This window comes from Cydia splendana, chromosome 18 (genome assembly GCF_910591565.1).
Source record: "Cydia splendana chromosome 18, ilCydSple1.2, whole genome shotgun sequence".
In the NCBI taxonomy this organism is placed as follows: Eukaryota; Metazoa; Arthropoda; class Insecta; order Lepidoptera; family Tortricidae; genus Cydia; species Cydia splendana.
In genome coordinates, this window is record NC_085977.1 from 4,186,227 (window position 1) to 4,203,476 (window position 17,250).

The 17,250-nt window shown below is 41.1% G+C and overlaps 1 protein-coding gene across 1 annotated transcript in view; it reads right to left on the minus strand.

Annotated features, from left to right (window-relative positions):
* Positions 1–5,353: 5,353 nt before the first annotated feature.
* Positions 5,354–17,250, minus strand: part of LOC134799644 (ubiquitin carboxyl-terminal hydrolase puf) — an 84,163-nt gene continuing 72,266 nt past the window's right edge. The window contains exons 75-76 of the mRNA XM_063772083.1: positions 16,937–17,068; positions 5,354–6,166 (exon numbers count right to left, since the gene is read on the minus strand). Of these exons, the coding sequence (XP_063628153.1) occupies positions 5,354–6,166; positions 16,937–17,068 (945 nt within the window). The remainder of the gene's footprint in view (positions 6,167–16,936; positions 17,069–17,250) is intronic.

The following is a 17,250-nucleotide window of genomic DNA, read 5'->3' on the forward strand; positions in this document are numbered from 1 at the left end:
CAGAGATTTCTTTAGTTTAGTTCTGTAGTTGATTTGTTTAGTTTCTTTAGTAGTTATTTTGAATAAAATTAAATGCTAGTCTTCACATTTAAGCCAACATTATACTAACATTAATTTGAAATATGTCTTTACTCGGAGAGAGGAGATTGCATTAGTAAATACGGCTACGGAAGGGATTAATGATTTTAATGAATAAAAAGCGAAAATGTGTCTTTTATAAAATACTGTTTACTTTGGCTTTCCACTCCGATTTACAGTATTCTTTTTTTTCACAAATTAACGTCCATAACACAGTTATATTTCACTGAAATTCAGTAACGTAAATGTTTGTAATAGTATAGGTCAACACACGAGTTTCAAGTTTATATCATTACAAGCCATATCTTAGTGGCGCGGTGCATGGCGGCTGACCGCGGAGTACTCGCGGCGGCGGCCATGCACCGCGCCAGTTTGGAAATAAATTGTCTTAAAAATAATAAAAAGATAATTACAGCACAGTTATATTATATTAAGGTATATATATTAATAAGCTCTAAAATCAGGACAAAATTAAATATACATTTTGTCTTAATTTCCAGTCACTCGAAACAGCATTGATAGCACCACTTTACAAGTCGTCAGTGACTGCCCCCGCGCCCGCCCCTCGCCGGCCGGTGTAACGCGATCATTACCCGATACGCTATTTATAAATCGTTAACAATTACACAATGAATAAAGTACAAATTATGAAAATTCGATACATCTCGTCACCTGTTTTCTCGCCAGGTAAAATTATTGCTTTGTTTCAATAGTTGAGTTATATAAGCGACTATTGAAGGCTATATTCAAAACGGTGATTGCATGCCATACATTCGAGACCTATGCCTATATAGACAGACCTACCGGAGAACTAGCTAAAATAGCTATCGCACAATGCGGCACACCTGATACGGTACCCACGAAAGAGCACCCATTTTCTAACCGTTGGCCCTAATGTCATCCAGTCCCGGTAGATCATGTCCGGTGCGCCGCGTAGTGTGACACCTCTATGAGAGAACGGCCCCTGCGACTACAACGACGAATACAATTGTGATGGATGGTAGTGTACTATGAATGGACATGAACAGTTTATATTAACTTACAATTATTGATGTATACGATAAACTTTTATATAATTTTACATCGTAAGTTATATATTTAATTTCATGTACCGTGTATTAAAATCTTGACTGAGGCAGTGTGTTTAACGGGACTGGTATGTCTAGAGATAGCCTATCTACTAAAAGAGTATTCGATCGCCAAATCAAGAATATTACACAAAAATAGTTACGATAACATTTACAATACTAAGGGCTGATTTAGACGGCGCGCGAACTCGCATGCGATTTTAGATGTAACGAAACTCGCATGCGAGTTCGCATCGTCTAAATGAGCCCTAAAGGAGAGAAGCAAACTTGAGAAGCTGGGACCGAAATAAAGATTCGCAAATTATTACAAAATACAAGTTTTGGACGGGTATTGGTTGACTTACAGGTAGGTATGATGTCGAGATAGATAACCGTGGGGAAATTTCGTTCACACCACAACACTATAACTAAGATACGCTCACAGCCGAAACATAATTGTTACAATTTAGAATACAAATAGGTACATTTCAAAGTCGATAAGCGACACATTCCTTCATACGAGACAGGACACGAAATACAAAATTGTAAAATATACAGCTATAAGACGGTGAGCTACTCATACATACTATAATCATTTTCACATATACTAACACATATTTTTTATGAAGAGTCAGCATCCAAAATTAACGATAAAATCGTTATAAAAAGATCATTTCATTATTATTTACCTTTCAATGAAAAGGTAATTCAATTTCGGGTTACAGAGTTTTTACTCAATGTACTAATACAAAACGTTGATGATAAACTTGAACATGAGGCAAGAATTGAAAAGCACAACTTAAAATTTTATAATAAATCAAAAACATCTTAATCTGGCGACTAGCCTGACATTTCAGTGATGAACAATTTTTTACCTTTTTAAATATTTTTGCAGTATTAAGGTTGCCAATTTAGATTGAATGAACAGCCAAAGTCCTCGCAAGGAGCTCCATAATGACGGCCTCCTAGCCTAGTCGGTAGTGACCCTACCTACGAAGCAGGAAGTCCCGGATTCAAATCCTGGTAAGGGCATTTATTTGTGTTTATCACAAATATTTGTTACTAAGTTATGGATGTTTTCTATGTATATGTATTTATATATAAATATATATTATACATATATATCGTCATCCAGTACCCACAACACAAGTCTTATTGAGCTTACCGTGGGACTAGGTCGATCTGTCTAAAATTGTCCTATAATAAAAAAAAAATTTTTTCTTTAGTGTTTGAACCCGTCGCGAGTATTTTGTCTGTTAACGTTACAACATATGTAATGACTACTGCACGGATATGATGGTCGTTCTTGTCTACGTAACAGCGTGATAAAACGGTATCCGTCACTTTCTATCCCGCGGTGTTAAAAAGTGACAGTTATTTTATCACGTGGATACTGCAATTTCGTCTTGGGACGATCGCTACTTGGGATACACTAAACTACAATAAAGAACTATGAAACCTTAGTTTGACCCAACATAAAGCATAGCAGCGCCAACTAAAAAATGTCTTATATAAAACAATAGTTGTCCCAGGCCTACCGCGAACCACATTCGACGTATTGCCTCTCTGTTGCACTTGTAACTTCATACGTAAGTGTGACAGGGAGGCTACATGTGTATGTTTTACTATTGCATCCATGTTTGTCCTGTCTTGATTAATCTGTGGTTTACCATTCCATTACACTCCAAATGTAACTGAGATATTAAAGAAGACTAATAATCCAATCTTGCTATGCGTAATGTGTAAATACCATGCTCTTAACCCCTTACTGCATGTAATAATAAATATTTGTTTAATTTTGAACTTTAATAGCTGTCAATAGAGTTGAATATCATATCCGCCATATATGGCTCTGTACCTATGTGGTAAAGACCGGTTTTCCTAGGATAGCGGTGCCGTCAAATAGCGGCCGTCTCCATACTAAATAATACGGCTAAATATGGATGTCGTAGTATTTCGTATGGAGACGGCCGCTATATGACGGCACCGCTATCCTAGGAAACCAGAGCATAAGGGGTTATCACCTTGTAAAAATAAAATAATCTAAATGCTGTAAGTTCATTAAGTTCAATTTATATGTCCGTATGCACTATACCAGGTAATGCGCTGAGATTTGACGAGAAGAAGCATTGCACTTACGTGTTTAAAGTTACATTAAAAATAATCTATTAAAATTGTACAACGGGACTTAATCGCGTATTAAAGTTTCAAGATTTACTCGTACCTTTGACGTTTCGAGGACGGCGTTGTCCCCGTGCGATTAAGTCCCGTTGTCAATTTAATAATGTGTAATAATCGTCAAAGTTAAAATCAGTGAAAAATAATCTAGAATGCGAACGGGAAGAATTTCTTGTTACAGTTTATAGGAGCTGTTTTCAGGCAATACATTCCTTTTATGTCAGTTTTCAACAAGGCGCTGCACAATCAATATCAAATTGACATACTATTTTGTCATTATATAAAATTCTTACCATTCGCGTTCAAGAAATACAGTGTAGAGATGTAGTGCATAATTATTTTCCATCGTATTTTCTCGGAAACTCTTGTATTTGTCATGCTACTTCAGTCAACCTCAGTACTTTTTGTACTAAGACTGACTGAAATAGCAAGACACGTCCGTATGTTTCCGTGAAAATACAATGGAAAATAATTATCCACTACATCTGTAATTACGAACTAAATGATGTGTCTTGCCTCATTTTACAAAGATCAGGATCGCGGCGTTAATCTAACTACATACTAAAATTTCACCGCAACATTGAGCCGATTTCAAATTTACAACTTATAATTTCTTGTACATTTCTCAAGAGTCAAAATTTTATAAACGTCAAAACCGTAAGGTTACACTTAAGTTTAAATTTTCATCGCCGACTAGCAGTACCGCGGTGGTAAATTTCTATAACACATAACCAACATTTTATACATTGGAATCTCGCCGCTTCAAATAATTCAACAATTTCACTTTTAAAGCTCATTCAATATTATCCAGCGTGTTTTTCTCTAAGATCTGGGTATCCTTTTATATAAAATAAAGTCCTAATATTATCAATAAACAATTTGTATTATATTATAGAATTGAGTTCACCGTGACAAGTGAAAAAATTACAATAAAGCATCTCCGATGCAATTTTATTATTTTACGACGTCAAAACGTCGATGTAAACACGCCAGACAATAATGAAAACTACAACACAGAGCTTGATTCCAAACAAAACAAAGTCGAACCACCAAAACCGACTAGCTGCAAACAAAACTGGACCTTACTGCTCGGGCACGAGAGTCTATCCTTCGGGGATGAGCTGGGTAGCCTGCGCGGAGAGGTCCTGAAGGGCCTGCGTGAGCAGGGCGCGGTAGTCCTTGCCGCGGGGGAGGGGCGGCGGGGGCTCGTCCGGCTCGTCGTCCAGGTCGGCCGCGATGTCGTCCAGCTGCTCGTCCGGCTCGCTGCCGTCCGGCGTGTGGCACCGGACCGGCTCCGCGGCCGGCTCCGCCGGCGTCTCGGGTTCCGAGTTCTCCTCTTCTGTTAGGAAGAAGAGAAGTCTTTAAACCCTACTTTGATAAGCTGGTAGCATAAAAGTGGTCATAGAATTTGTGATAGCACTTGGTTTAATTTTTTCACCACACCAGCTCGGAAAGGCTTACTTTGCACTTCCAAAACTGATAGCAAAGTTACATTTTATTCACATGTGAGGCAAAGTAATCAAATGGAAATTTTGAGTTGTTTTCTTATGTTTGTTGGTAGAATTGACTTTTAAATTGACTTTGGATGATAATGATAAATATTTATTTACTTTGGATTTGATTTGGTTTGATTTTGTTTCATATTTAATATTTAATATTTGCCTCGGATTGGTGTGGTGAAAAATTTTGTTTCACTTGTGGGCAAATTTTGTTTCAATTTTGGAATCTTTCGCTTGCTCGGTTGCTTGATCAATATTAGCACGAGCGGTTAAACAACAACAAGGGGAGAACCTTGTTAACAAATAACTATTGTTTTTTTCGGGGGGTTTACAGGGTGTATTTTTGAAATGGGGCACCTTGGCACCTAACCGCTGTGGTGGTGCGCCGCGATGGTGTCAGGAGACGTGCACTCACCGGTCCTGTGCTGCAGCGCGGCCGTGGCGCGCAGCAGCGCGCGCAGGGCGGGCGGGGGCAGGCGCGCGCGGGGGAGCAGCAGCCCGGCGGCGGCGGGGGTGTCAGGAGACGTGCACTCACCGGTCCTGTGCTGCAGCGCGGCCGTGGCGCGCAGCAGCGCGCGCAGGGCGGGCGGGGGCAGGCGCGCGCGGGGGGAGCAGCAGCCCGGCGGCGGCGGGGGTGTCAGGAGACGTGCACTCACCGGTCCTGTGCTGCAGCGCGGCCGTGGCGCGCAGCAGCGCGCGCAGGGCGGGCGGGGGCAGGCGCGCGCGGGGGAGCAGCAGCCCGGCGGCGGCGGGGGTGTCAGGAGACGTGCACTCACCGGTCCTGTGCTGCAGCGCGGCCGTGGCGCGCAGCAGCGCGCGCAGGGCGGGCGGGGGCAGGCGCGCGCGGGGGAGCAGCTGCCCGGCGGCGGCGGGGGTGTCAGGAGACGTGCACTCACCGGTCCTGTGCTGCAGCGCGGCCGTGGCGCGCAGCAGCGCGCGCAGGGCGGGCGGGGGCAGGCGCGCGCGGGGGAGCAGCAGCCCGGCGGCGGCGGGGGTGTCAGGAGACGTGCACTCACCGGTCCTGTGCTGCAGCGCGGCCGTGGCGCGCAGCAGCGCGCGCAGGGCGGGCGGGGGCAGGCGCGCGCGGGGGAGCAGCAGCCCGGCGGCGGCGGGGGTGTCAGGAGACGTGCACTCACCGGTCCTGTGCTGCAGCGCGGCCGTGGCGCGCAGCAGCGCGCGCAGGGCGGGCGGGGGCAGGCGCGCGCGGGGGAGCAGGAGCGCGAGCGCGCGCGCGGCGCCCAGCAGCCCGGCGGCGGCGGGGGTGACGGGGGGTGCGCGCGCCGCGCAGGCGCACAACTCTTCCGACAACGCCGCTGCACCCGCTGCCGCGCCGCACCCGCTCAGCTGTTCAACATTTTACTAACTTGAAATTTATGGATAAATTTTTTTTTTTCCTAGTTACTCGTAAATCTCAAGCTAATTTTACGATTGAATTAATAGTGTTTAGTCAGTGACCCGACATGGAGACTCAAGATCTCCGAAACGTGCCCTATGAGTGACTAAAAACACGTAAACTAAATGTAAGATTAATTTATTGTTAGTACACTCGGCGTCACGGAAATCGCACACCCACGGATTTTTGTTTCAAGCCGTTATAAACCTTATATCGTTGAAGGTAAAGTATGAGTGTGTGGGTTCATTTTAAAGAAAATTTAACCCTTCATGTAAAAACAATGCAAAAGTTACTGAAGAGTAAAAGAAATAAAAATCGTATATTCATGCAAAAAAATCAACAAATTAAAACACAATAAAGTCAACAAATATTGAAATACAAATGCCTAAAACTAAACTTAAAACCTAGTGTTGCCACCTTTGGCCTTAATAATTACTGCCTCCATGCGAGCCTTCATGGACCTCACGAGAGTCACGATGTACTCTTGAGGAATAGCATCCCACTCCTCAATTACGGCATCTCGAAGCTGTTCCAGGGTCGCAGGTGCAGGATCACGCGACCGCACCTTCCGTTTTAGCTGATCCCAAAGGTGTTCTATGGGATTCAGGTCAGGACTCCTTGCTGGCCACTGCATAACGGTGATCCCAACCTGATCAAGGTAGTTCCGAGCAATCAACGCTGTGTGGGAGCGGGCGTTATCCTGCATGAATGTGAATCCAGGACCGACAAATTCGGCGTATGGAAAACCACATGGTCCTTCCGGATCTCTGTGATAATAACGTTCCTAACAAAAATAACCGGTTTTTAGACCTGATACTATGTACTCTAGATAATATAAATGTCTATGGAGCCTCACCGTTAAGTCGATTAGATGACCATCACCCTCCATTGCTCATAGACACTGATTTTGGAGCCTCGCCAGCCAAAACTATAACTGCGAAATTACAGGGCAAACCTAACTTTCATAAGTGCAACTATAGTGAAATCAAAAGAGAGCTAGATTGTATCGACTGGCAGCAAACGTTATCAAATGTTAATGTGGACGCGGCGGTACTGATTTTCCAAAATAAGCTAAACGACATCATTAAGAGACATACACCTCTAATAAGAGCCAGATCAGAAGCCTTTCCTTGTTGGTTTAGTCCTTTTCTAATACGTTCTTTAAAAGAAAAGCTAAAGTTCCACAGACGTTATAAAAAATTCGGCAATCCGCTTGACTACAACACCTTCGATCTCCTTAGAAAAAGATGTAAAAAACTAATTGACGAATGTTATAAAACCTATATAGAGTCAGTTCAAGTCTCAGTCAAGCGAAATATCAAACAGTTCTGGAAATATGTTAACGCCAAAAAGTCTACGAACTCTATCCCTGTCACTATGAAATTTAATAACTCAGTCTCGTCAAACGCAAAGGAAGTTGCTGAAATGTTTTCTAATTACTTTAGTTCTGTCTTCGAAAAACCCTCAAGTTGCGTAAACAATTACTTTCCAGCGTCTCCATCTCACAATTGTAGCCTAAGTGACACACATATTAGCATTGATCAAATTAGAGCAAGTATCAAAGAGCTTGACTGTAACAAGGGAGCTGGACCTGATGGTATTCCCCCGTCTTTTATAAAAAAATGCTGCGAAGAGCTCTGTCAACCTTGTAACGTAGACATTTTCTTAAATTTTAAATTAATATTTTTGGGTTGAATTCCTTTTCTTATTTCGATGATTTTAACAATATCCCAAACTAACTCAATTGGTTGCACTTATTTGCATAATCTGTTGCATTCAGATGCACCTCTTTATGCTTATCTGTTGTCATACGAGTAAAAATAATTAAAACTTGAGATATTTAGGTTGTCACTCCAGGAGAACTTTGTATGATTTAGATATGTTTTTTTAGGTAAGAGAGAATTTAGATGTTAAATAAAACACAGGAATTACAGACTCCAAAAAGGGGGCTCTGAAATGAAACTTTATTAGATCTATTGATAAAATATATTTCTTAGGCTCAGGAGTGAATTGTTAAATAAATCAGTCAGAATTTTCGTAGGATTTGTGTCTTCAAGGGATTGGCACCCTACTTTTGTTTTGGCCTTTTGTACTCAATATATGAGGAGGTCATTTTGAGATGACATGCACTTTTGATGTGTGGACCCCTCCGGGGACGCACGCTCGCATGAGTACTATATGTGGTGAGACCACACATTCGCCATGTTGGTTGAAATGCGGGAAGCAGCTCGAGTCCTTCGGTGTGCTCCACTGAGTAAGTACAAATGGAATTTAGGTGTGATCAACTCCACAATGGCGCGAAACGTTGTGGGTTCGTCCTTAACCAGGTTTTTGGTTCTTTACAGAGTTGACTCCTGCTCGAGGGTTGGGAGTGCTCCGCCAGAAGTCCTAACAGCTTCCTGTGCGGTGAGCTAAATTTCCAATTGTTTCATATTTTCTTTAGCGGCCATTAAGGCGTCGGCTAATGTATCCATTTCTCGGTTTACAGGAGCCGGGAGCTTGTGAACTTTTTTTTGAAGAGCTTGTGAAATTTTTTGAAGAGCTTTCGATTTCTTTTGAAATTCATTTGAAGATGTTTAGAAGTTGTAAAATGAGGCTGTGGGATCTGTACCACGCCATCTGCAGCGGCCGGCTCCAACCAGGTTAGCGGCCAGCTTCCCGGGGAAAGGCGAGTTCGCTCCCCGCTGCTGCAGTTCCAGCAGCAGTTTTTGAGGTCGGTCTGTTGCATAACTTTTGAGTGGCATCCGCCACCAACTACAAATTTAAAATGGTTAATTATAATTTAATTTTATTCAGTTTGAAGTTTTGAAAGTTCTGGTGCATAAAACTTAGGTATTTCGAAATTTAGTTTTTAGTTTTTAATTAATGGGTGTAAACCCTTATAACTAGAACCTGTGAAGCGACCCAGCTTACCACTGAGCATTTAACAGTAAATGATTAGATTAATAAAGTTTGTTAGACATAAATTTGTTTAATTGTTTCTCCTCCTAGCTTTCCTGCAGCAAGGTTTCCGTTTAGTCTATTTAATTGTGATTTAATTTTATTTTGTTAACATGGCTGTTTCCATTTTCCACAAGCCGGAGCTTTTCATTTATTATTTTACCCCCTTTCAAAACAGCCGTGTTACAACCTCTCTACATAATTTTTAACCGGTCCATTAAGAGTGGCAATTTCCCCTCCCAATGGAAAATTGCCCATATTATACCAATCCATAAATCGGGCGACAACAATCACTGTAACAATTATAGGCCTATTAGTATACTATCAGCATTTTCCAAATTATTTGAATCAGTTATGTATAATTGCTTTTACTCTCATTTTAAAACCATCATCTCTCCCAATCAGCATGGCTTTGTTTCTAATCGATCGACTGTTAGCAATCTACTAATTTACAAAAATTATATCTGTGGTGCATTTGCTAGAAGAACGCAAGTAGATTCAATATACACAGATTTCTCGAAGGCCTTTGATAAAGTCGATCACACCATCCTTATTAATAAATTGGAAGGGTATGGAATACACGGAAACTTGCTAAGGTGGATCAAATCTTACCTAGACAACAGGAGTCAGCTTGTAAGTGTCAAAGGTCATGTCTCTGAGCCAGTAAAAGCTATTTCGGGCGTTCCTCAAGGATCGCACCTCGGTCCTCTTCTCTTCGTTGTTTTTATTAACGACCTAGTCGAGCGCCTATCGTGCCCCTGCTTACTGTATGCAGATGACCTTAAGATCTACTCAACAGTCACAAACGTCGAACAATGTGAAATCCTGCAGAGTAATCTGAATACAGTCGCGGAATGGTGCATATCCAACCGTATGTTTTTGAATATAGATAAATGTTATGTTATTTCTTTCTCAACATCTAAACAATAGTTATTTGTACAACAAGAGATCAAAGTTTGATATTTCTTCGAGTGCTTATTTTGAGTCCCGTGCAAGCGAAAGATTCTATAATAGATTCACGAGCGTAGCGAGTGAATCTAATTTAGAATCTTGAGCGTAGTAAGGGATTCAAAAGCGCACGAGATGTTAATAACTTTGATCTCGTGTAGTACACAAAATTTTTCACCCTAAGCAGTGAGAAGATACCTAGAGGGACAGAGATAATAGAACCCAAGTATATCGAACTTGTATTAGACCCCGCATGTTGAAATGACATTTGACTATAAAGGTCACTTGAATGTCATTTTGTCTCACTCAGTGAGCAAAATCGCATTTTGCTCACTGAGTAAGACACACTCAGTGAGCAAAATGCGATTTTGCTCACTGAGTGAGACAAAATGACTCAGTGAGCAAAATCGCATTTTGCTCACTGTTTTTAAGAAGCAAAGTACCCTTGTTCGAGCTGCTGAGGTGAAAAAGTTACTTTTCGACTATTCTTTAAATAATCTCACGCTTAATCGCACATCTGTAATCCGGGACCTTGGTATCTACTTTGATGACAAATTAACATTTCATACTCATTTTGAGAACCTAATCTCCAAAGGTCTCAAGCTAAATGGATTTATATCTCGCCTTACCAAGGACTTCAAAAACTTAAATGTCTTAAAATATTTATACTGTTCCTTGGTCAGAAGCACTTTAGAGTACGGATCTGTAATATGGGCACCTTACTATAAAAGTCACATTGACAGCATAGAAAAAGTGCAAAAGCAATTTCTTAATATCCTTAGCTACAGGCTCCAGCTTGGTCGCAGTCTCAGATCTTATGCCAGCAGGCTCAAGCACTTTAATATGCCATCGCTTACAAGTCGTAGGAAATGCAGCGAACTACTAATACTTTACAAAATTATACACTCCCAAATTGACTGTCCCTCTCTTCTTTCTCTTCTCAATTTTATCACACGTTACAAATCTCGCAACCCCTCGCTCAAAATATTTCAACTACAGATTTATAAAAACAACACCTCATACTACAATCCAGTGACAAGAATGTGTCGATTATACAACGAAACCGTGGCCGAGAATCCTTCCATAGACATATTCGAACGCAGCTTAGCCACTTTTAAAAATAAAATACTTATGACTTTCTGTACATAAGCTGCGCTCGCACTGATCTTATTAGTCTAGTTTAAAATGTTTAAATATTTTATCTTGTTTAGTTTTAGACCTAGTTTAATTAGTCTTATCTTGTTTAGTTTTTAGACCTAGTATAATTAATTAGATAACTCAAGTAATGTGTAAATCTTACTACCATTTATATAATTTTTCTTGACATCTCATCCCTCTAGCGTTATATTCTAACTGAATGTTCATATCCTTCCGTGCACACATGTTTGGAGTTATAGTCCAGATCTGAACTGTAAGCTTATTAATGAAATTCCTGTAAATGTCTGTAACTTGTTTTGTGAGCCAAATAAATAAAATAAAATAAAGATGTACCGATGAGCACTCATGGATCCCTGGCCTCGACCACCACCAGTGCGGGAAACACAAACAAGCTCGGTTTTGCCGGCGAGGGAAATGCCACCCCAGAACATGCAGGATCCTCCTCGGTATCCAACGGTTTCTTCAAGAGAGGCCTGTGAATAACGTTCCCCTTACCTCCTGTACACTCTTCTGCGCCTATCATTGCAGAAAAGAGACACCCTGGTCTCATCGGATAAGAGGACAGCCTTCCATTGGTCGACCGTCCAATCCTTGTGTTCGCGAGTAAACTCACGTCTTGTAACATAGCGCCAGCTAGTGGTTTTGGTGGAACTTCGTTGTTTCTGTTATTTCTGTTAGTGTTAATTTCTTTTTAGAAATATTGAACATGATTTAATTTAATTATATAGTTTAATTACAAATAGAAATATTTGTATTTCACCTTTTTTCTTGATATTGTGTCGTTGGGTAATTAAACCTATATGTTTGAAAAGATAGCACAATATGACTGGCAACATGCAGTTCGTGTTGTAAAGAGCACGAAATTTGAAATGGAAGGAAAATAGAATGAGAAGAAAAGACGGCATGGATTTGTGTCAGAACATATATTGATTGTTACAAAAATTAAAATATATTAATATAAAACTCAGCGTGGAAATCCATTGTCGCTGTATATAGTTCCGGAGATACTTATTTTGGTTACTGGGTAAGTAATTCTCGCAATGTTGTGTTTTCACGGCAAACCGGCTAAATCCAAACTCGGTAAAGACTAAGTTATTTATTCTTTCCAGGGTTTAATATGCCGTGGCAAATATTCCTTTCCTTTGCCATGTTGCTGAAGAAAGAAGTGCGTGCCCTTGAGCGTGGCAAGCTGATGTAAGAGACGGGTCTTCTCAAGATCGGGACGCCTTCATGGTCATTGTCACGAGTTCCGACCCAAATGCTATTTCTTGACCGCTGCAGACTTTTCTGTAAGTGTTATGATTCGGTTCAGTGTTTAGGTGTCTCTCAGCAGTTGTGCACAAAGCTAAATCTCATGATATTTGTTATATTTTTTAGATCGTCTATCTCGTTCGTCTGGCGGAATGCAGAGGAGTTAACTTGGAGGAATTAACGTCGTCTGTGGCAGCAGGTATGTGTTGGCCCTTAGGTAGCCCATAGTAAGCTCATAGTTTACTTGAAGTTCATGTTTTGTTTTGTCATAGATCGGTAACCTTTTGCTTTTGTCACATTTATAATGAATAACTTTAATATCATAACCAAGGTTTACTGTGATCTAATGGACAGTGTTACTTGCCAATTTAATGCTCAGGCGTAACTTTACGGGTTATAATTATCTGAATAAAATTTAACTAAACAACTAGTTTGTTGGTGGTTTATCCTAAGTGTAAGAATACGGATATTAATGAACCAACAGCTCTACCGTTAGCAGTCAGAGCTAGAAGATGTAATTTTTAGGGTATGTAGGAGTTTTGAGAGAAGAAATAAAACAGCTATCAAGTGGACTCTTGTGTTTTCTTTCCTTTATTACATCCCTAGGTATTATGTAACCAGCCGGGTACATTTTCATAGGTTTACAGGTTACAGTCTGATTCGCCGATGCTCTGCCGTCAATTTGGGACCCGTAGCCGCCCTATGGGGCATGATCTTCTTCTCTCGCAACCTTCTCCTTACTGTAGAGACGCTCACCACCGTTCTCCGAACTGCTTGCAGCTGCTGCAGCTGGACAGCGTTGGAGAAACGGTCCCGCAAAGACATCGACACAATAAAGCGGTCGTCTCTCTCGGAAGTGCAGCGCCGTCCTCCGGATCCAGGCTTCCTGGTGAAGTTTCTGGTTCTCTGGAATCGATGAACTGCTCGGGGAACTCGGAAACGGCTTATGTTGAGTTGCCGAGTAACTGCGTCATTCCTAATTCCACCAGGGCTACTGCTTGAGCTGCCACTGCTTCCGTGGTATCCATTTTCTTGGGGTGTTTTCTTTCTCCAGCTGTTCCGGTATGACCTCTGTGGACTCTGGATGCCGAATGACCCATATTTCACTTTTACCCCCCCTTTAATACCTATCCAAGGTAACGCAACTAGCGACCCTTACAACGCGTATTGTAGGTGTTGTTTCAGTATTTCCGTAATTTCGTGATTTTTTTTCTTCCGAAAATGCTTTATTCATGTGTTAAAGCTAATTAAATGTGCTTTTAAATGATATATACAGGGTGGAAAGGCACGACGATCCTTCCCGGAAGTATTAGGTCGTTTAAGTGATACAGAGACTATTGGTAATGGTAAGAATCGTTCATTGAGTAAAAAATAAAAATTGCAAAAATACTACTTTTTAACTGTGGTGATAACCCTATAGCATGTGCACATGACGGCTAGATTAAGGATCTCCGTCGGGAAAGCTCGGGACTTTACACTTTTTTCCGATCGTTGACAGTATCGCAATGATGTATGAATGACGCATAAATGTCAAATAAATCAAATGCATGCAAAAATATTACAAACAATTTTATTACTTTCTTAGATAATTACTTTTTTCCAATATTTAATACTATCTTCTTTTCACATACGGTGTTCAAATGTACCTCCGTGTATTACAACGCCGCCGCAGCCCGTACCCGAGTATGTCGATGCACATGCGATATAGTGTATGCTCTTCGTCATTTATCCTCCGCAGAAAGCACCAATTAGCCTTTGTCTCATTTCGTCCGCAGTTTCACATTCCGTTTGGTTTGGTACACCATATCTTTTACACAGCCCCACAAATTTAAATAGCCACGAGCATCTAACATTTTTATTTGAAGAATATGACATTCAATAAGTATAGTTCAATGAAAATTTAATTTCAAACATCAGACGTCTTGTCTATTTCCTACCACGCAAGAAGGTTTGTTAGTTTGGTATTGAAGAAGTATTTATTCTTGATTTATTCTTAGTATTTCATTTTTGCAAGTTCATTTGGTGCAACTAACACAACCTACATGTAATTTTTTATTATTTTAAATAGTTTCGAATTATTCGAAAATAATTTTGTGAAACGTGTTAAGAAACTAAAACCTTTTTATCAGTCAAGGAAACCAGAGATATTTATTATGAAAGAGGTTGTTGTTGTTGTTGTTATTATCATAACTACTTTATTTACAACTGAATAAATTCACATTCTATGTTCAAAGTGGCCTCCGTGCATAATAATGCAGGCTGCAGCCCGTGCGCGAGTAATGTCGGTGTACCTTTGCTAATATTCGCTCTCGAACGTTTCTACGGCGCAGGCTGGCGAAAGCAATGGTTAACCTTTGCCTCATTTCTTCGGCGTTGTCACACTCCGTTTTGTACACTATATCCTTGATAGTCCCCCAAAGAAAAAAGTCTAGAGGCGTCAGATCCGGAGATCGTGGTGGCCAACGATGCGGTCCGAACCGGCCGATCCATCTTTCTCCGAATTCGTCGTTCAGGGCTAGCCGCACTTCGTTAACAGAATGGGCCGGTGCACCATCTTGCTGGAACCATACTTCTCTACGCTCAGCCACTGGTAAATCGTCAAGGTAATTCTGCAACTCCGTATTCAACAGTTCCAAGTATCCAGCTCTGTTCAAAGTTGGAGGCAAAAAAACAGGTACAATCAGTGTATCCCCGTGTATTGCAGCCCAGACGTTAACGGCCACCGATATTGGTGACCCGAATGTCGGTATTCGAACGGATTTTCTACTGCATACATATGTTCATTTTGCCTATTCCACATGCCGTTACGGGAAAACAAACTTTCATCGCTCCAAATAATGCGGCGGATGAACAGGCGATCTTCCTCCAGTTTATTTAAAAGCCAACGGCAGTATGCTGCTCGTACAGGGCAGTCCCTGGGCAGCAGAGCTTGAACTCGCTGAATGCTGTAAGGGTGAAGACGTGCACGTTTCAAGATTTTGAGTACTGCGGTATGAGTTAGGCGGAAATGTCGGGCTGCCTGCCTCGAACTAGCCCTTGGATTTTGCTCGAAATACCGCAGCACTCGCTCTTCAAGTCTTGGTGCAATGTGAACTACACCTCCTCCCCGTTGGTCGTTTTGGCCCGTTCGTGGTACTATGGGCTCATTATTTGCCACGCGATCAATGGCCCGTAAAATTGACATACGGCTAGTTGGGTGTGGTGGAGGATATCTTTGTCTGTAGCGTCGTAACGTCTCGGCGGCATTATAATTACACTCCCCGTATAACATAAGCAAATTTAGGTAATCGCGGGCTCCCAAGGGCATTTTGGAACTAGGTTTTATCGCGTAATTTGCAATTTGTGGCACATTTAATTTCAAACATCAGACGGTCTGTCTATTTCCTACCACGCAAAAAGGTTTGTTAGTTAGGTATTTAAGAAGTATTTATTCTTGATTTATTCCTAGTATTTAATTTTAGCAAGTTCATTTGGTGCAACTAACACAACCTACTTGTTATTTTTAATTATTTTAGATAGTTTCCAATTATTCGAAAATAATTTTGTGAAACGTGTTAAGAAACTAAAACCTTTTTATCAGTCAAGGAAACCAGAGATATTTATAAGACGATTGCGTACTTTTGAGTGGTTGTCAATGTCACCATTTGAACTGTCGTTGTAAACAATGTTGTGGTTAGTATTATTAATATTAAGGAATAACATAACTATTTCATTCAAGTATTGAACAAGTGGAACCACTAAGAAAGCGAAAATCCTGCAATGATTCTTACCGTGCTGTAAGCAGACCTAAAAATGGTTAGATGGCAACAAATTAGCATAATTTCCTGTCGAATACTGATTGTTTACAAGTAAGTTCATTGACCCTGTCACCTGTTAGGGTTAGAACAAAGTAGTTTTTTGCGTGGATGTTTAAAAGGTCATAATTTAGAAACGGTTGCCCATATTAACATAGTTTCTATGGAGAAAATATAGAGCTTAGGCTAAACTATCTCCCATTTCCGGAAAGGATCGTCGTGCCTTTCCACCCTGTATATTGAGAAGGTATAATACATATGATAAGAGCTATATTCGATTGAAACAAAAATCGGTGGGTGTGCGGTTTCCGTGACGCCGAGTGTATGACTCGCAACAGTTTCATTTTGCTTCAGATCTTAAAATTAAGGCTGATACTAAAATACGGCCGTCTGTTATCCGGAAAAATTCAGATCGACTCACTCGCGAAATTATAACCCTCCTTTAATAGACGTGCGTGTATCAGCGGCGTGTTCTCACACGACAAACGTGTAACACGCACGGTTGCCTCGCGAATCAACCGCGAGCAAATATTATGATCCGTTGTTAATATCGCCATTCGGTGACTCGAGCTAGGGCCAGAATTGGTCAAAAATAAAAATAATATCATTAATCTTACAGTACACACGTACCTTAGGGTAGTAGTGTCGCACGAAGTCGTGTATGGCGGGGTCCTCGAGCGACTCCCGCTCGTCGAACACCGCGTCAACGTACTCCGACACTACACTGCACTCCAGAAGCATCTCTTCTAGCTTCGTGTCTCCCTGTAACAATGCCAAAATATGTTAGTGTTCGTTGAAAATATAGTCCTTTCAGTCCTATACTTTAAAACTTCAAACTCTTAAAATTCCAATTCTTTTTAACTTGTTAAATATCCAAGTCTTTTGTAGAAAGTTGATTCCTTTTCAGAGAACTCAAAATTTTTGTACAGATAATTTGTGACGCT